The 15060-nt window shown below is 44.0% G+C and overlaps 1 protein-coding gene across 1 annotated transcript in view; it reads right to left on the bottom strand.

The window, feature by feature from the left end:
* Positions 1 to 15060, bottom strand: part of PLEKHG7 (pleckstrin homology and RhoGEF domain containing G7) — a 37869-nt gene that overhangs the window by 4872 nt on the left and 17937 nt on the right. Inside the window, exons 9-15 of the mRNA XM_026123191.2 lie at positions 14909 to 15004; positions 13013 to 13126; positions 11109 to 11283; positions 8214 to 8329; positions 7330 to 7423; positions 3963 to 4042; positions 2433 to 2592 (exon numbers count right to left, since the gene is read on the bottom strand). Coding sequence (XP_025978976.2) covers positions 2433 to 2592; positions 3963 to 4042; positions 7330 to 7423; positions 8214 to 8329; positions 11109 to 11283; positions 13013 to 13126; positions 14909 to 15004 — 835 coding nt within the window. The remainder of the gene's footprint in view (positions 1 to 2432; positions 2593 to 3962; positions 4043 to 7329; positions 7424 to 8213; positions 8330 to 11108; positions 11284 to 13012; positions 13127 to 14908; positions 15005 to 15060) is intronic.

Here is a 15060-nt window from a genome sequence, read left to right as displayed (position 1 = left end):
TCCAGAGCAGAATGTTAAAAGGAAAGCAGTTTCCAAATCAGAAAGTATGTTGCTGCTTATTCCTTTCAAAAATGGATTCCTGCTATTACATTTGGGTCTAAAGTTATATCTCTTGTACAAGGGTCCAGTATTTGCAGATAGTTCTGCCTTCAGGGCAGGCTTCTTGGTATTATGAGCATACCATTATACCTCTTATCCTTTTGCTGATATGTGACAGGCTTTAGGCTAGAATTACATGGCATATTTATCAACCTGCTGCCAGAGGCTGCCAGAAGGGTCCTTCTACATTGCTGCAGTATCTCTTTTTTTTTCCTAGTCCCTGTATTGAGGTAAATTTCCTTCCAAAGCAGGATCAACCTTCGGTAAACTGACGTTGTAATGTACTTGTTAGATCAAAAATCAGGGGTTCACTTTGGATTAATGTGATTGATCACTGCAAGCCACGTGCTTTCCTGTACAAGCAGCTTTCTGAGAACACGCTAACTAATCTTGCACCGCCACCATGGCCTCTTCTTGAGACTGCAGATAAGTCGGTGATGTTCCCCCAGGTCACAGATTTTTGAGAATATTTAATCTTTTCATTTTTTCTTTAGAAGAACATTTTCCAGTGACACAGAGTTTCGCTCATTGTTTTACACAGAATGGTGGAAATCTGAACTGCAAGTCAGTTTAGTCTATAGTCATCTTTGTCAGGATTTCCATTGCACCCCACTCTTGTCCTGCAGCAGGATGGGGCATCCTAGGTGTTACTAGAATACAGGCAAGTAATAGAGACTGCCAGAGCTGCGGCGTGTGATAAGGTTGGCAGGAGCATTTCGGGAGGGAACACTCGAGCAATAAGGTCCAAAGCGTGGGATGCAATGTGACAATTTTGTCTTTTCAGCGGGACCAGAGAAACTAGAGGTAGTCGGACTCTGTCGCTGGGGATGGCACACAGCTGGATGCGGGGAGCACTGGTTAGCAGCCTTTGAACATAGCAAATGCAAGCTAGGAAGAATTCAAAAGGCTTATCCTTGTCTCTGTTACAGCATTCATGCCCGATGGGGTAGGAGCAAACCAGACAGCGGTTGTGCGCTGTTCTCGCAGCACCCAGGAGCTGCCGACGTCGCGTCTGGTTTAGATGTTGGCAGGAGAGTGGTGCTGCCCTCACCTCCACTCTGCAGGCTGAAAAGCAGCCTGCTTGTTCGCTTGATTTACACTGGGTTGGTGAGGAGGCGCATTAGGCAGACAGACAGTGTCTGGAGCACACTTAAAAAAAAAAAAAAAAAAAAAAAGACTATTCTATTCTTTTCTAAAGCCCTTATCTCATCTTTAATCATTTGCCTTTTATGTCCTACCTTTATTTCCTGTCAGCATTGATGCTGAATGCTAATTAGTCTGGGTGAATACATTTCAAGGTTGTAATGGATTTTATGGGCTTTAGGGTTATTTTCCACATTTATTGTTTTTCTACAGAGCACTCTAGCTCCCTGAGCTTTCCCTCCCAGTCCTTAGGATTAGGGTGGCTAACAGGCCCTGGGGCCTGGTGGTTGTATTTCTCTTATTTCTCTTACAGCAGGCTCCTGAGACCTGGGAAGGTGCAAGAGGAATGCACTACCTGTACGAGTGGGTCAGAGGGAGGAATGGCCTGGGTTTTTCATGTCTTCTTCACAGAAACTGGTTACTCTAGGGAAATCCCTTTGGCAGGGTAAAGCTGGTCACTGTGTGTGGAGGTCCTTCTCCCCTCCTCGCCCCAAGGGGGACCAGCAGCAGATGCTGTAGGAGGCAGCTCTGCATGACTTGTACATCGATTGGACATTGCATGGACTGTGCTGGGATGTCTGTGAGCAAGGAAGCAGTGACTTACGATGGGTGATTTCCATCCTCTCGAGGGCCAGTGAGGAGGTGAGCAAGCAGAGAGCAGCAGCAGGAGGTAAATCTCCTCTCTGGACTCCTCGAGATTTGCTGCTGAATGCATGTGAAGATCCCAAAGAGAGTAGTGCGCAGGTCTGCACTGCATGGTTGGGCAGCAGGACCACTGGAAAAAACCACTGCATCACTACAGCGCAGTGGAAAATGTTCTTTGGGAAGAGGCCCTGTGACTGATAGACCACAACGCTGTGCTAGGAGAAGTAGAGTAAGAAAATACTTGGTGCGTGAGAAAGAAGGCATTGGAGTCTTTTTACGTCGTTTGCGCTGAGTGAATGGTATCCGAATGTCTGGTGTGTATGTGAAGATCACTGTTAAAGGCGAGAGAAAGTAAGGCATAATGCCAGTGCAAGCAGGCAATGCCTCACAGCGAGAGCAGGTCTGTGCTGAGGCACCAATGTTCGCACCCCACACATTGGTGGGCAGTAGTTTTGTTGGCAAATAACGCTTTTCCTTTACACCTCTGGATATGCAATGCATAAAGTCGTTGTTTACAAAAATATCCAAATATACATGGCACGTACCTGTTACATTGAAGGGATCGATGTTTCTCAGTATCAGTCTGTCTAGCGGGATGGGCTGGTCTAGGACTGTACAAAACCCACCTTCTCTTATGAGCGACTGCAGCTCCGGAGCGAGGGGAGGACAGACAGGGATTAAGCCTGTGTCTGAGCCCCCATGTTTCTAGGAAGAGAAAATGAAGTTGATTAGCTGGCTGGCTGCCATCTGCTCACAAAGTCTAGGCACTAAACAGTCCTAAACTACTTGCTTTTTCTTATCAAAGGTACTTGGACAGCTTATATGCCTGAGCAATGTCAGAAACTGCTTTTCTGAAAGAAAGGCACCTCAGTACCTGGAGCTGACCTGTTAAAATCCCATCTTGTATTAAAAAAACTACAGTGGAATCACAACGAAAGCCCACAGGCGGGAAAAAAATCAGCCAAAGGTGTTCGGAGGTCTTTTTTTCCCTTCCTTTTTTCCTTTTCTTTTTTTCTCCTTTTAATAGCAGGAGGAGATTTCCTCCACTCCTTGGAGGAGCGTTTTCCCCATCTCCCCTGGAGTGTGTGCAGGATGCCGAGCTCCTTGGACTCCGGATGGGTCACAGCCCTTGCAGAGGGGGATGCGCAGGGACCCTGTTCTCATGAGCCTCCTCCGTGGGCACCGGGCCACTTGAACGCCCACTTCCTCCACCCCCTGCTAGGGAAGGGTGTTGCTGGTCTAGAGCCTCTCGCTGCCTTCAATATCTTATATAAAAGTAAACCAGCTGCCTTTTGGGGGGAGGGGGGGAAAGGAGCCCCAGGAACCTCTTTTGAAATCACACACAAACTTCTTGAAAATTAGAGCAGGTCTGCTCTGCCTTCGTTTACATCAGCTTCATAAGCTTAATTAGCTAGATATCCTTTGACACTGAAACTTAGGAATTTTTAGTTGTCCAGTGCCTGTTTTGGTGGCTAAATGCTGAGACTAATCTCATGTAGACCTCTCTCCATAGCCTCTTTCATCAGTAGATTCAAATGCATTTTCTTAAGAGTCACTACCTCTGTTTTAAAGCAGGGGAACTCAAGGCATGGAGAGGCAACATAAAGCAAGGCTGTGTCAGAGTTGAGAATAAAGCCAGGCTTCCATCTGTTTCAGTGCTTCTCTGTTTTTTCCCCCTTTGCTGCTACTTTTCAGCAGCTCTGACATCTCTAGAATAAACATTTTTCAGGACACTTGATTAAGTCATGGGTGGAGCATTAGGAAACTTCTTACATTCTCAAAACTCTTCTGAGCTGTAGGAATCCAGCACATCTGAACAACATCAGAAAAATGATAAGGTCTAGTAAAGTAAACTCTGCTTATCATGGTGCTCCCATAACACACAGAATCTAGAAGCAGGATTTTGAATCAGTGTTGCTTTTCGTTATTAATAGAAGCAAGTGTCACCTTTCATATTTATTAATCTTCTTATATTTTTCTCTTTAAAGATCAGTCTTTCAATGTACATTCAAAATATTTACCAAGCTGCAGAATACGTATCATCTGTAACCACAAATATCTCTATCCATTATTACCTTTTTATTACGTTTAATTTTGGTAATTAATAGGAAATCATCAAATAGGAAGAGGTAGACATCAAGGAGTCTTGTACTTTCTAAGGAGAAAAATAAAAAAAATCCATGATTATTTTTAAGGAACTGCAAGTTCTAAGATCAGGCACATCTATGAATCACTTCATCTTGCAAAATCATTTTAACAAAGAAGCATGATTTCCAGGACAACACTCACTCCCTAGTCTGCACTCTCAATACAGTACTTAAAAAGCATATGCCTTTGGATGATTTTGGCTATTAATATTTGTAGCTTGTAGCAGCTGCCTCACTAAAAACAAATAACTAGTTTCCTGTTACTAAAAATGACCTGGATCACCTGGAATACCTGTGAATATAATTATCAGCATGCTCCAAACCTAACAAGTTCTACCAGGTTAACAGGAAACCTTCTGAAATCTGCAGAGATAATTTGCATGGATGAAATTTTAGTTGACAGCATTACAAAGGACTTTCAAAAGCTACACAAAATAGTGGGCTTATCCTTTCTTCCTAGCTTGGAGATCATGAGGAGGTAACAAGTAGAATGATAGATTTCTGTGAGAATGCTCTGAAGTCTTTAAGGTTAAGCTCCTAACCTTGTTGAAAGCTCAGGTATTATTATCATAGAAATAATAGGAACTGTTTATAAGAAGGAAGAGTAATTTTTAAGTAAGTTTTTTAAGTTATATAACAGTATGCTCTTGTGGGTATTACACAGGAGTAAATTATTTGTTGTAAACTCTGTTTAATGCTATAGATAAACTTTTCTGTTTCTTTCGTTTATTCACTGTCTTCACAGCATCATAGAATGATATCGGTTAGGAGGGACCTCTGGAGGTCTCTGGTCCAATCCGTTGCTCAGAGCAGGCCAAACCAGAGCAGGTTGCTCAGGGCCTGGTCCACTCAAGTTTTGAAATGCCCAAGGATGGAGACTCTGCAACTTCTCTGGGCCCCTTTTCCAATATTTGACCAACCTAAATGTTAAATAGCTTTTCCAAATATCTAATTGGAATACTTCATGTTGCAACTTGCATCTCTGCCTCTCATCCTGTCACTGTGCACCTCCAAGATGACTTTGGCTCCATCTTCCCTATAGCAGCCATTAGGCAGTTGAAGACAGCAGCAGGATCCCCCAGGAGGCTTCTCTTAAAAATGAACAAACTCAGTTCTCTCAGCCTCTCCTTGAACATTATGTGCTTATCACACTTTTTGTAAGTCTACAGCATTTGTTAATTAATTTTTCTGTCTTGTGGATAAGTTATTGTCAGGTTCAGCAAAAATCCAAGAAAAAAAAAAAAAAAAGCCGGAATTATAAGTTGTCTCCATTTTCTTGATGGAATTAACATTTTTGTTTTAAGGGAGATAAAGTGGCATTCTCAAAGATTTCTCATGATGAATTCCGTATCTGTGGAAATCTTGTCTTCTTCAAGTGCATTTCATTCTTGAATTTTAAAATTTTCTCTCATAAATTTTCCCTGATTTTTGTATAGAGACATGGTAGTTTGACCTTGTGGAGTGCTAATTCAGAGCTTTCTGACTCTTCTCTGTCTCTGACTCCCACTACCACTTTACATCAATTTTTGATTGTACTATTTTTAATTAGTAGCTGATGGCAGAAGGAGGAGACATTTCAACCTTGAAAATTCTGCATTTCTTCAGATGGAAGCTATTGCTAGCATTTTCTGTATTATCTTCTCAGTTCCAGGATTACCAAAAATCACACACAAGTGTGGTCTCATTGATTTCAGTTTCATTTAAAGAAGCACAGTGCACCTTAATATCAAACTTGTGTGAGTCTGGTCAGAGCTGTGGCTTTAGGATATGCTTCTTCCTGGTGTGCAGCATCCTATTTGAATTATGATTTCTTTTTTTTTGTCTTGGAAGATAATTCACCCAGACAGATGGCCAAATGCCAGACACTATTACACTGGAGACTGCAGGCAGCTGGCTGTCGTGGTCGGTTATGCTCATGCCTCCTTCTCCAATTTCTTATTACGTGCATCCCAGAAAGAAATGTAGATGGCTGATGGGCACCCTTACCTTGCTGCTTCAGGTCTGATGTCGCATTAGGAGGGCAACGTCTGCAGAGGGAAGTGTTAGCAGGAGAGGAAGGACCAGGCTCGATGGCTTTTCTTCCTCCTTTCCCCACCCTCTCCTGAACATCAGCAGCAATATTTTCTTCTGTTCTCGATGTCCCTTGCATTGTTCCTTCTCCTCTGTCACCATAATTTTGCATCTCCTTAGTCTTGCCCCATGTAGGAAAAAAAACAAAACCAAGGAAAAACAGACCTTGTCCCTTTGCAGCTCCCTTTAAAACAATGATGGTGATGGTGGGAGGCAGAGAAGTCATGGGCACTTGACAGTGCCCACTGGGCACTTGTTCTCTTCACCTCCACCCTTCCACCAAGCGGTTAGGGGATTTTAAGGTAGAGGCTGTGCCCCTTTCTGCCGAGCCACTACGCAGCCCTTCAGCCACGCTGGCATACAGCTTCCAACACCCTTTCAAATGCTCATCTTCTTCAAGCACAAAAAGTGATCAAATTGCCCAGGCTCTGCTTCCTGCTCAGGCAAGGGCGAAATCTTCCTCCCCTGCTCGGGCAGCGATTCTTCAGCAGCTTTCCAACAAGAAACCTGTGCCCTGTTACAGAGTGGTGCCTGCATGTCTGGAAATGTGAGTCTGTGCTCTGCCAGGGTGATAGACTGCTGCTGGCACTGCTGGAGAAGTCAACGTGCTCCTGCAGGACCGCTGCGCTATGGTTAGTGGTACAAGTCTCTATTGTGTGAGTGCCCTATTAATAGTAGGGAAGGCACCCAACATGATAACGCCTTCGTTTTCCAAGCTATCCATCAAAATAGCTCTTAGCAAAGCTGTTCAAAGCTGAAATATGGGAAAAAAACAAACAAACAAACAAAAACAACCTTTGGACTTTCCAGTAGTTATAAATACACCATGTAAAGGACACAGAGCTAGATATGTGAGGTGCATTAACAACAGTCAAGGTGTGCATAGGACGCTTTGTCTGGAATGATTTAAACTTCTTCTGTCCTTTTGCCACGTTCTTGAATATGGCAATAAAACACTCCCTTCAAAAGGCAGACATTGGCCAGTCAAGCTGATTTCTTCAGCATCTGGCAGATTGAACATCCAGACGTGACCGTAAACAGTCCTACAGATTACTCATCCTTTTGGCAGTTTGGCTATTTCTCAGTGTCTCTCTGACAAGCTGTATGATTGCTTTCTCTTTTCTGCACCTGCCCAAATACTGGGGCAGAGATTCATTCCAGACCCACCGTACCAGAACACAATTCTGTTAGGCTAGTTGCTAATAGAGGCATTTAGGGATGTTACCTGCTAGTGTTAACCTCCCTTCATGAAGAAGAAGTCTGTTCGTTGAAGACAAAATGTTTTCACTGCTGGTTTCTCTTAAGCTTTGTTTCAAACACTTGACCCAAAAGAGAGAGAGAGAGAGAGAAAGTGGGGAATCTTCCATATCTATTTATGAACTGGAAAGCAACCAACAGTTAAACAAGCTGAGAACACAGGCACTGCTATCTCCAGCTAAATACATCACATAGTTAACAACCGGGAGTGGCAATGCTATTGCTTAAAAGTGTTTAAGTTTTTGAAATGTTATGCTGGGCTCTTTTTTTCTGGAATGCGTTTAATGATTTTAGCAGCACTGCATGTGAATAGACATAATCCTTGAGCAGAGACCTGCTGGATGATGTTACTATAATGCTGCTTAAAGTTTGGCTATGTGGGTAAGGGTTCCTCTCAGCAGAAAGCTGCACACATTCCCAGGGATTTCTGTAAATGGGATGTAAATAGGGATTTCTTTGGCTCAGCTTGAGGAGTGGAAGAGGCAAATAATTTCTACTTTGTATCCCGCTTAAAAAAATGTAGTAATATTTCCAAATGTAGTAATATTTCTATCGATCCCATCCTACTCTGCACCCTAAAGCAAACACTGAAGAGTCCTCCTGGATCCTATGAAAGTGCTCTTCTGGACACTAGCAAAGAGCAATCCATGCTGCCGTTCAAGGAATGGGGAGCACAGCCTGCTGGTTCATGTGCAGAGTTTGCAGTGCTCAGACTGCAGCTCCTCCTATTACAGCAGAGCTATCTACAGTAGCTACAATATAGACAACAGACCAATTTTAGACCATGTTATAAGGATAGATAGCAAACTAACCCTTTCTAGAGGAAAGACATCCTTTTGGAAAACTGCTTACCTCTGGAATAAAGAATCTCTTGTCACGATCCCAAACTTGAGGCCAAAATATGACCTCATGCAGCTGCCTGAATTTCTGAAAGTTGTCCAACCATTTGACTTTACCTTCCAGATCCCCTGAAATATGTAAAATATCAGTTACTGCTATGGCTAGCAAAAATAGGCCTATTTCTAGAAGATGCTGAATACTAATCATCTCCAGATGAAGCCAAAGGACTCTTGGCCTCACAGATGAAACCCTAGATGAGATCTTGGCCACGTTGAAGATGACAGCTAAACTATTCTTAAGATCAGCAGAGCTAGGACTTCAAGCCATGCGTTCAAACAGGCCCAAATTCACTACTGAATGTAAAGGCCGTATCTACTAATTTGATTGGGGTGCAGGGGGGTCATGTAAAATTCACTTAAATGGTTATCTTAAAAAGGCCTTAAGAAAATCCTGCCTTTCTAAACTATTCGGTGGTAGTGAGAGAAAAATAACTTTTGTCCTTTACAGCTTGATCGAAAGGCTGCTGAAATTAGTGAGTCTTTTAGGGGGAAGTGGTGCAAGAACAGATTGATATATTTAGCTGGGATGGGGGCTTCTCAGAATGTGAAAAATGGAAACGTAAGTCTTTGCTCATTCAGGGTCTTTATGGGCAAAACTTTTAACTGACCTGCAGTTTAATTTCTAAATTTTCATGTAGAGTGATTTTGCAAATATTTTTTTTTCAAACACACATGCACACTTCTGCCAGGAAGAGAATGCTGGAATTGTAGCTATTCCTTACCTGATCCACTGATTTATTGTTGAAAAAATGAAGGCAGATTTTGTCTGGTCTTTGTGAATAGAGAGAACTCATAGGCCTACACCCCGCTATCTCCAAAATCTAAGTGTTCAGTTACCTAACACCAGAGGTGTGTAAACTCTGGAAGAACCTATATTTTTGCCAGTGAAGTTGCTTGGATATCACAAGGTCTTCTTGGGCCATGCCCAGAACTGCCTACTTCCCAGAAGAAGTCAGAATCCACAGACTAGCCACAAAAAGTCTCATTTTCCTACAAAGCCTGTTGAGAAGTGTTTGAGAAGTGTTGAGCGCTGACAAGTATTTTCCTTACATGGCAGTTAGATCAGTGTCCTCACAAAACTCGGCCAGAAGAGAAAACCTGAGTCTCTCTTTTAGGTGGTAATTCTGTCAATGCAGTATTTACCCGGGAACCAAGAGCCCCAGACTTATTTCTCCCTGTCTCATCTCCCAGGGAGATGTCCCAGCCTTCAGCCTCTAGGATGGAGAGAAGGGTGGTGGCCTTCAGTCCTCCATGGAGCAGCTGCTCCATCCATGAGCAGTCGTTGCTTGTTTGTTGGATAGGACCCCCATTTGCAGGAGGAAGACCAAAGCTCAAATCCTTGCTCCAATTAATGTCTCATTATCTAATATTCAGTGGGTATTGGAGAAACAGCTGGAGTAGACCCCACCCCTTGGGCAGTTACGCTAACTGTAGAGCATGCTCTTTATGGCACAGTGAATATTTAATTATTGCATGCAAAGTGAAGTATTTTTAACAGTAGAGAGAGCACCTTATCATAGCTGTGCTTGGCACATAGGATTGAAAACGTGCACTAAGGAGGTCTTTGGGCAGTGTAACACCCAGAAGAGGACTGAGCCCAGGTTTCAGAAACGGGGAGGGAGACTCTAAGCACTGGGCTGGGCTGCTGTGAGATGTTGCTGTGCTTTGTGACGGAGGATGGGCCACAGTCTGCCTCTCCAGGAGGCAGGCTATGATTGTGAACGTAGGTTGCTCCTTGAGACTTCTCCTTGAGGAGGAGCAGAGGGTGTAGGCCATCAAAGCTTGGACTCCACAAAACCCAGGAAGAACAGGGGCAAGAGTGCCTCAAATCCAAAGATCAGTGGCTAAGGTTATGCTGAGGAGCCGAGAGGCTGGGGTTCAGCTGCCATTTCCGACGGCTCACCCGACGGCTGCACCCTCCTTGTGCTGCTCTGCTGGCTGCTGCAGGTGAGCACCATCTCCCTTCGGGCATTTAACACTGTGCTGTGCTGTGGACTCCATTAATCTGCCTGGTGCCTAATGCACTTGGCTCAAGGCAGTGCTGCAGCCCCGGCATGTTGATCCCGAGGGTGAAGCTCTGCCTGGCTCGCCTGGCGCCTCTCCCCGCAGGTATCAGCAGGCCAGGCACTTTGCTAATACACTGCGCTCTCTTTCACTCTGTGATTTCAGCGGCGGCTGCATGAGACCTTTGGAGAATAAACCTGTCTTCTGATGAGCTGTATGACCATAGGACATTTGCAGCTGCAGTTATAACTTCCTGAAAATGACTGAATTAACAAATTACTTTTTTAAAGCAGAATCCAGGAAAAAAAATCTGTCTGGATTAACGCCTTTTTTTTCCACATTAGCTATAAAGAGTTTTCTGTAGCTGAGATAGCTCTTTGCTACTTTATGTGGTAAGACCCTGTCATTTAGTGAAAGGTGACTGGCATAATATGCCCTTTGTGAGGGGAATTTTATCCTATTAAGGGTTAGCCCCAATAAATCTCCCTAGATCTAAAGCCAGCTCAAAGTCTTCTTTGTTCGAGATTTTTCCTGATTTGTTCCAGTTTATGATCTGCTCTTAATTGCTTGCATGTCACCGCAGATGATTCTGCGTAAATACAAGTGATCGACTGATTTGGGAGCCCTATGACCATGCTCAGAGAGGCTTTGACAGCACAGGGCTGGTACCAGTCAATTCCTACAAAACGAGGAAGAATTCAGAAGGATTGTAGAAGGGCATGCACATCCTTATTGCATCTTTGCAGGGGAACAGACCCATTTACAGTCAAAGGACATGGACAAAAAAGGCCCAAAACTTGCTAGCTGTTGACTTCATACTTGGCTTCTAACCTTAGCTACTTACGTATCGATTTTTCCACCTTTTCTTTAACCGACCAGATAAAGCCTTTTTCTGTTTCATCTGTGCACCTCTTCCAGATGTTGTTAAGGATGAGGGGATAGCGGGTCAGTCGATGTAGAGGAGCGACCAGCAGCTCTGGAAGATGTAGTCTCTTGCACTGTTTGTTCCGCTCACACCACTACTGAAGACAAAGAAAACCTGTTTTAGGCCTCAGTTTGCTCCCTGGCAGGAACTAGTAAATGGCTTTCCGCATCATCAGCTGACTGTAATGAGACAGAGGCTAAGTAAGGATGAACTTTTGCGGTGAGAGCGAGTGTTGTCTGCAGCTCTCTACAAGAGGAATTGCATTGCTCCTTCAGATACATACCCTGCATTGCTGCTTCCCATTTCAGATGCCATGGCCATGCTAGTGGATCAAGTAGCGCTTTTATTTATCTGCCATTCTAATTTCACCAAGAAAACCTTGGTCAGGTTGGGGACCACCTAATGTTTCAGGGTTTTCAGTGGTAACCTTTTTCCTAGACGTGAGTGTCTGACATACTTGTCAGGGAGGAAGGGTGTGGAAAATCCCAGGCCCTGAAGGCTCCAGTGTTTGTGGCTGTTACAAAGAAGTGTCCTCTCTTGGGCTGCTCATCAGAAAAGCCCATTTCTTCAGGTTTCTCTTTCTAACTCTGTAATGTTGAAGATCAGTCTTGAGCGTATACATGACACTCTGGTCTGCTCAAGATAAGCAGAAATAGCAGAGCTTTCTCCCTGGGACTCCAACAGCCACATTGGCCAGAGTTACTGCTTTCAGACAGGTGAAGTGTAGGCAAAGACAGAATCTGGCCCATTGTTCTAACTTCACAAAGACACCATTGATAGCTATTGCTTCCTCTCTGATGGGTCCCAGGCTGCGGAATATCTGAGACTGAGGGAAGCAGCCAAGCGTTCTCTAGGGCTTAATGAAAACCCAACCTGTTCTCTCATTGGAGGTCCCTAAGCCATGTGAGAGGACTGATATGCCCTTATGTTTCATCTCGTTTTGGCTTGATTACACACCCTCTCACTTTGGCAGAAGGAATCCCAGCAGAGAAGGAAATCATAAGACGCTTCTCTAGTTATGATGCTTGTGTATGTCATAGCTGATGCGAGCAAGGACAGGCCATCGATGGATAACAATTTCTGAGGTCAAACGCCCCTGTTACTAGTATCCAGGGACCATGTTTAGTGCGTATCCTCCTAGCCCACTAACATGGCCTTACCCCGGCTGCCCATGTGTGTGCATGCAGAGCTGTTGGCTCTCGCACACCCCATGATGCCCCTCCAGCCAATCTCTTGCATCCAGCTCACTGAGTGATGGCCTGGTGGTGTAGGGTGGAGGCTGGGTGCTGCTTTGCCCCCAGGGAGCGTGAGCCCTGTCATCTGATACAGCACACAGTACCATACATATTGTGGTCCCACCCAACATCTAGACCAAGCAGACGTGCTGGACATGTATCAAAGTAAAAACACTTGAGGCAGCTTTTACTAAGTAGCTTGATCTTTTTTTTTCCATGAAGCTATGATCACCATTTCACTTTGTTAAAGTGGAGGTCACCATGGCAAGGGATTTATGTGCAAAATACAAATATGTGTTTTGAATGCTTGAGGTTGGCAGTGCACTTTATCTGCCTGCAAAAATGTAGCCAGTTGTTCCCTTCTAGCTTCCAACTTTTTCCTGTTTTAAATTACAAGTGTGGACTTCCACATGTGCAGGGGAGAAAATACTACTATCTATGATATCTTCTGCAGTTCAAAAATCTGTGTAACATGCTGTCTGTACAGTTTTGCTACCACTGAGCTTCCCCAGTCTGCTTTTAAAATCCTGTCATAAGGCAGAAAGGCTGAAGACAGCAGCAACCACAAGAGCAAAACCATCACTTTACTTTCAGGTAGATTCCAAAATCTTCTCTCTGTCTCAGGTTCTCCAAGTAGAAGACAGCAGAGGAGTAATTAAGGCAATAAATCTGATGTGTCTGACACAGGTCACCCTGGAAATACTGCAAAAAAGATTTGGAAGCTTAGCAAGGAAGAAAAATATCATGACAAAGGGAGAAGAAATACTTCTGTTTCTGTAACGTGCATTTTATGTGAGATTTTATTGTACCTAGGAAAATGGGGGAGCAGGGGAGGGAGGAGAAGAACAGGACAAATTAAAAAGTAGCAAAAGTAGTAAAGTAGTAAAAAAGGAAAGTGTTCCTACAATCCACAGGAGGACAGGTAGATTTTGTTTTCATTAGAAATGAAGGATGTGAAATTGATGTAAAAGTTGAAGATAAAAAACTGATCTATACAACAGCTTTACATAGCCTCTTATATAGTTTCACTGTACATCGAAGTAGGTCACATAGCTCTAAGAACCGTTAATTGAAATCAAAGATAAAACTCTGTTTTGTCTGGGATTTTGTCCATCTCAAAAAAACATTAATTAAATGAAAGTCAGAGCTAATGGGAGTGGGAAGCCAAGCTCTAGCCTCCTTTCCCTTTTAAAAATCCTAACCCCAGGGTAGGGTCTATGTAGGTATTTTTCCAGAAGTTTTCTAACGGTGTCTACTGCTAGGAGAATGTCAGGTTCAGCTATCACAGAGACAAACCTGCTCATTTCCCATCTGTATTAATACTTCCAACCCTTGAGTCATTGGAAAGCTGTGCAGGAGATACTACATACATGGGAGAGCCCCGGGCCGCTGCTGTCCCTCTCTTATTTACCACGCAGACTGCCCGAGGGAGGTGGAAGGCAGTGCATGGCGGTGGTGGGGTAACAGGCAGCGAGCTGCCTCTGTGCCTCTCTGGCTTAGCAGACACAGGCCAAAGTGCATGGAGTGTATCAATCCCATTCATCTCTTAATTAAGCACTTAAACACATTTGTGGATCTGATCTCTGGAGTAAAGGAAAGATCTTTTCGGATGTAAGGGAAACAAGGAGAAAGCAGGAAAGCTAGGGAAGAGGTCTGGCGTGAATAAGGCAGGGTGGAGGGACCCATAAGAGGAAAATGCAGAGGAAATACTTTATGGCATATACTCTTTAGGTGTGTGTGGGCCTGTAAATGCAGCGGCAACACATAGCAGTGAGATTCTCCACCCAGTGCAATCGCAGAAACGTAGCCACTGACTTTATGGGGCCTGGATTTCACCCATTGCAATGAGTCTTTCATTTGTATTAGGCAAAGGGCACTGACGCAAAGGAGCTACGATTTCCTATGAAGAACATAAAAGCCCTCATGTCAGCTGTGACTAGGAGGTAATCTCAAACCAGTACCCTGGCGGGGGGGGGGGGGGGGGGGGTTTAGGGTGAGGTAAACATCATCATCTAAATTTGCAAAGGGACTGTGCACAGTCCAGTTGATCTTTAGCAAAAACAAAAAATGCCCACGAAGGAGCATCTGCCTGCTAGAGCAGAAGGAGACAGGGTACATTGGCCGTCCGGACAGATTCTGGCCTCAGGAAACCCTCCCCCATGAAGCGAGAAGTTCAGCCACATCGGTGACTAAATTTCACTGAGGTCTGGGCTAAGATTCCCCAGGAAGGAACTATCACATTCTGGTCCACATAAAAGCACCTTTCCATGACCACTTCAAACATGTGAAGGAATAGAAACAAAAATATCCTACTGAGAAGAGATGCTCCTATACACATACCCCCTCCCCAAGGCAGAGGCTAAGGACCAAACTGCCTGTGATGGATGGTACAGCCTTGACTCACTTGATTGCTGCAAGGTACCTGCATACTCTGATAAATGGTCTGGTGCTGAGATTAAACAGAAATAATTTTGATTATTTTACCTTTCTGAGTATGGAGATGAAATCCATAGACGATTCTGAGTTGTTGACCTGCTCCTGCACAGTTTCAAAAAAACTGCTTACAAAACTGAGACTCATCTGGGTAAGGGGGGAAAAAGAGAAATTAGCGTGACTGATCTTCTAAAGCTAAGTTT

This window comes from Dromaius novaehollandiae, chromosome 1 (genome assembly GCF_036370855.1).
Source record: "Dromaius novaehollandiae isolate bDroNov1 chromosome 1, bDroNov1.hap1, whole genome shotgun sequence".
NCBI classification, from domain to species: Eukaryota; Metazoa; Chordata; class Aves; order Casuariiformes; family Dromaiidae; genus Dromaius; species Dromaius novaehollandiae.
The sequence above is the reverse complement of the archived record's forward strand: the minus strand, read 5'-3'. Positions and strand labels throughout refer to the sequence as shown.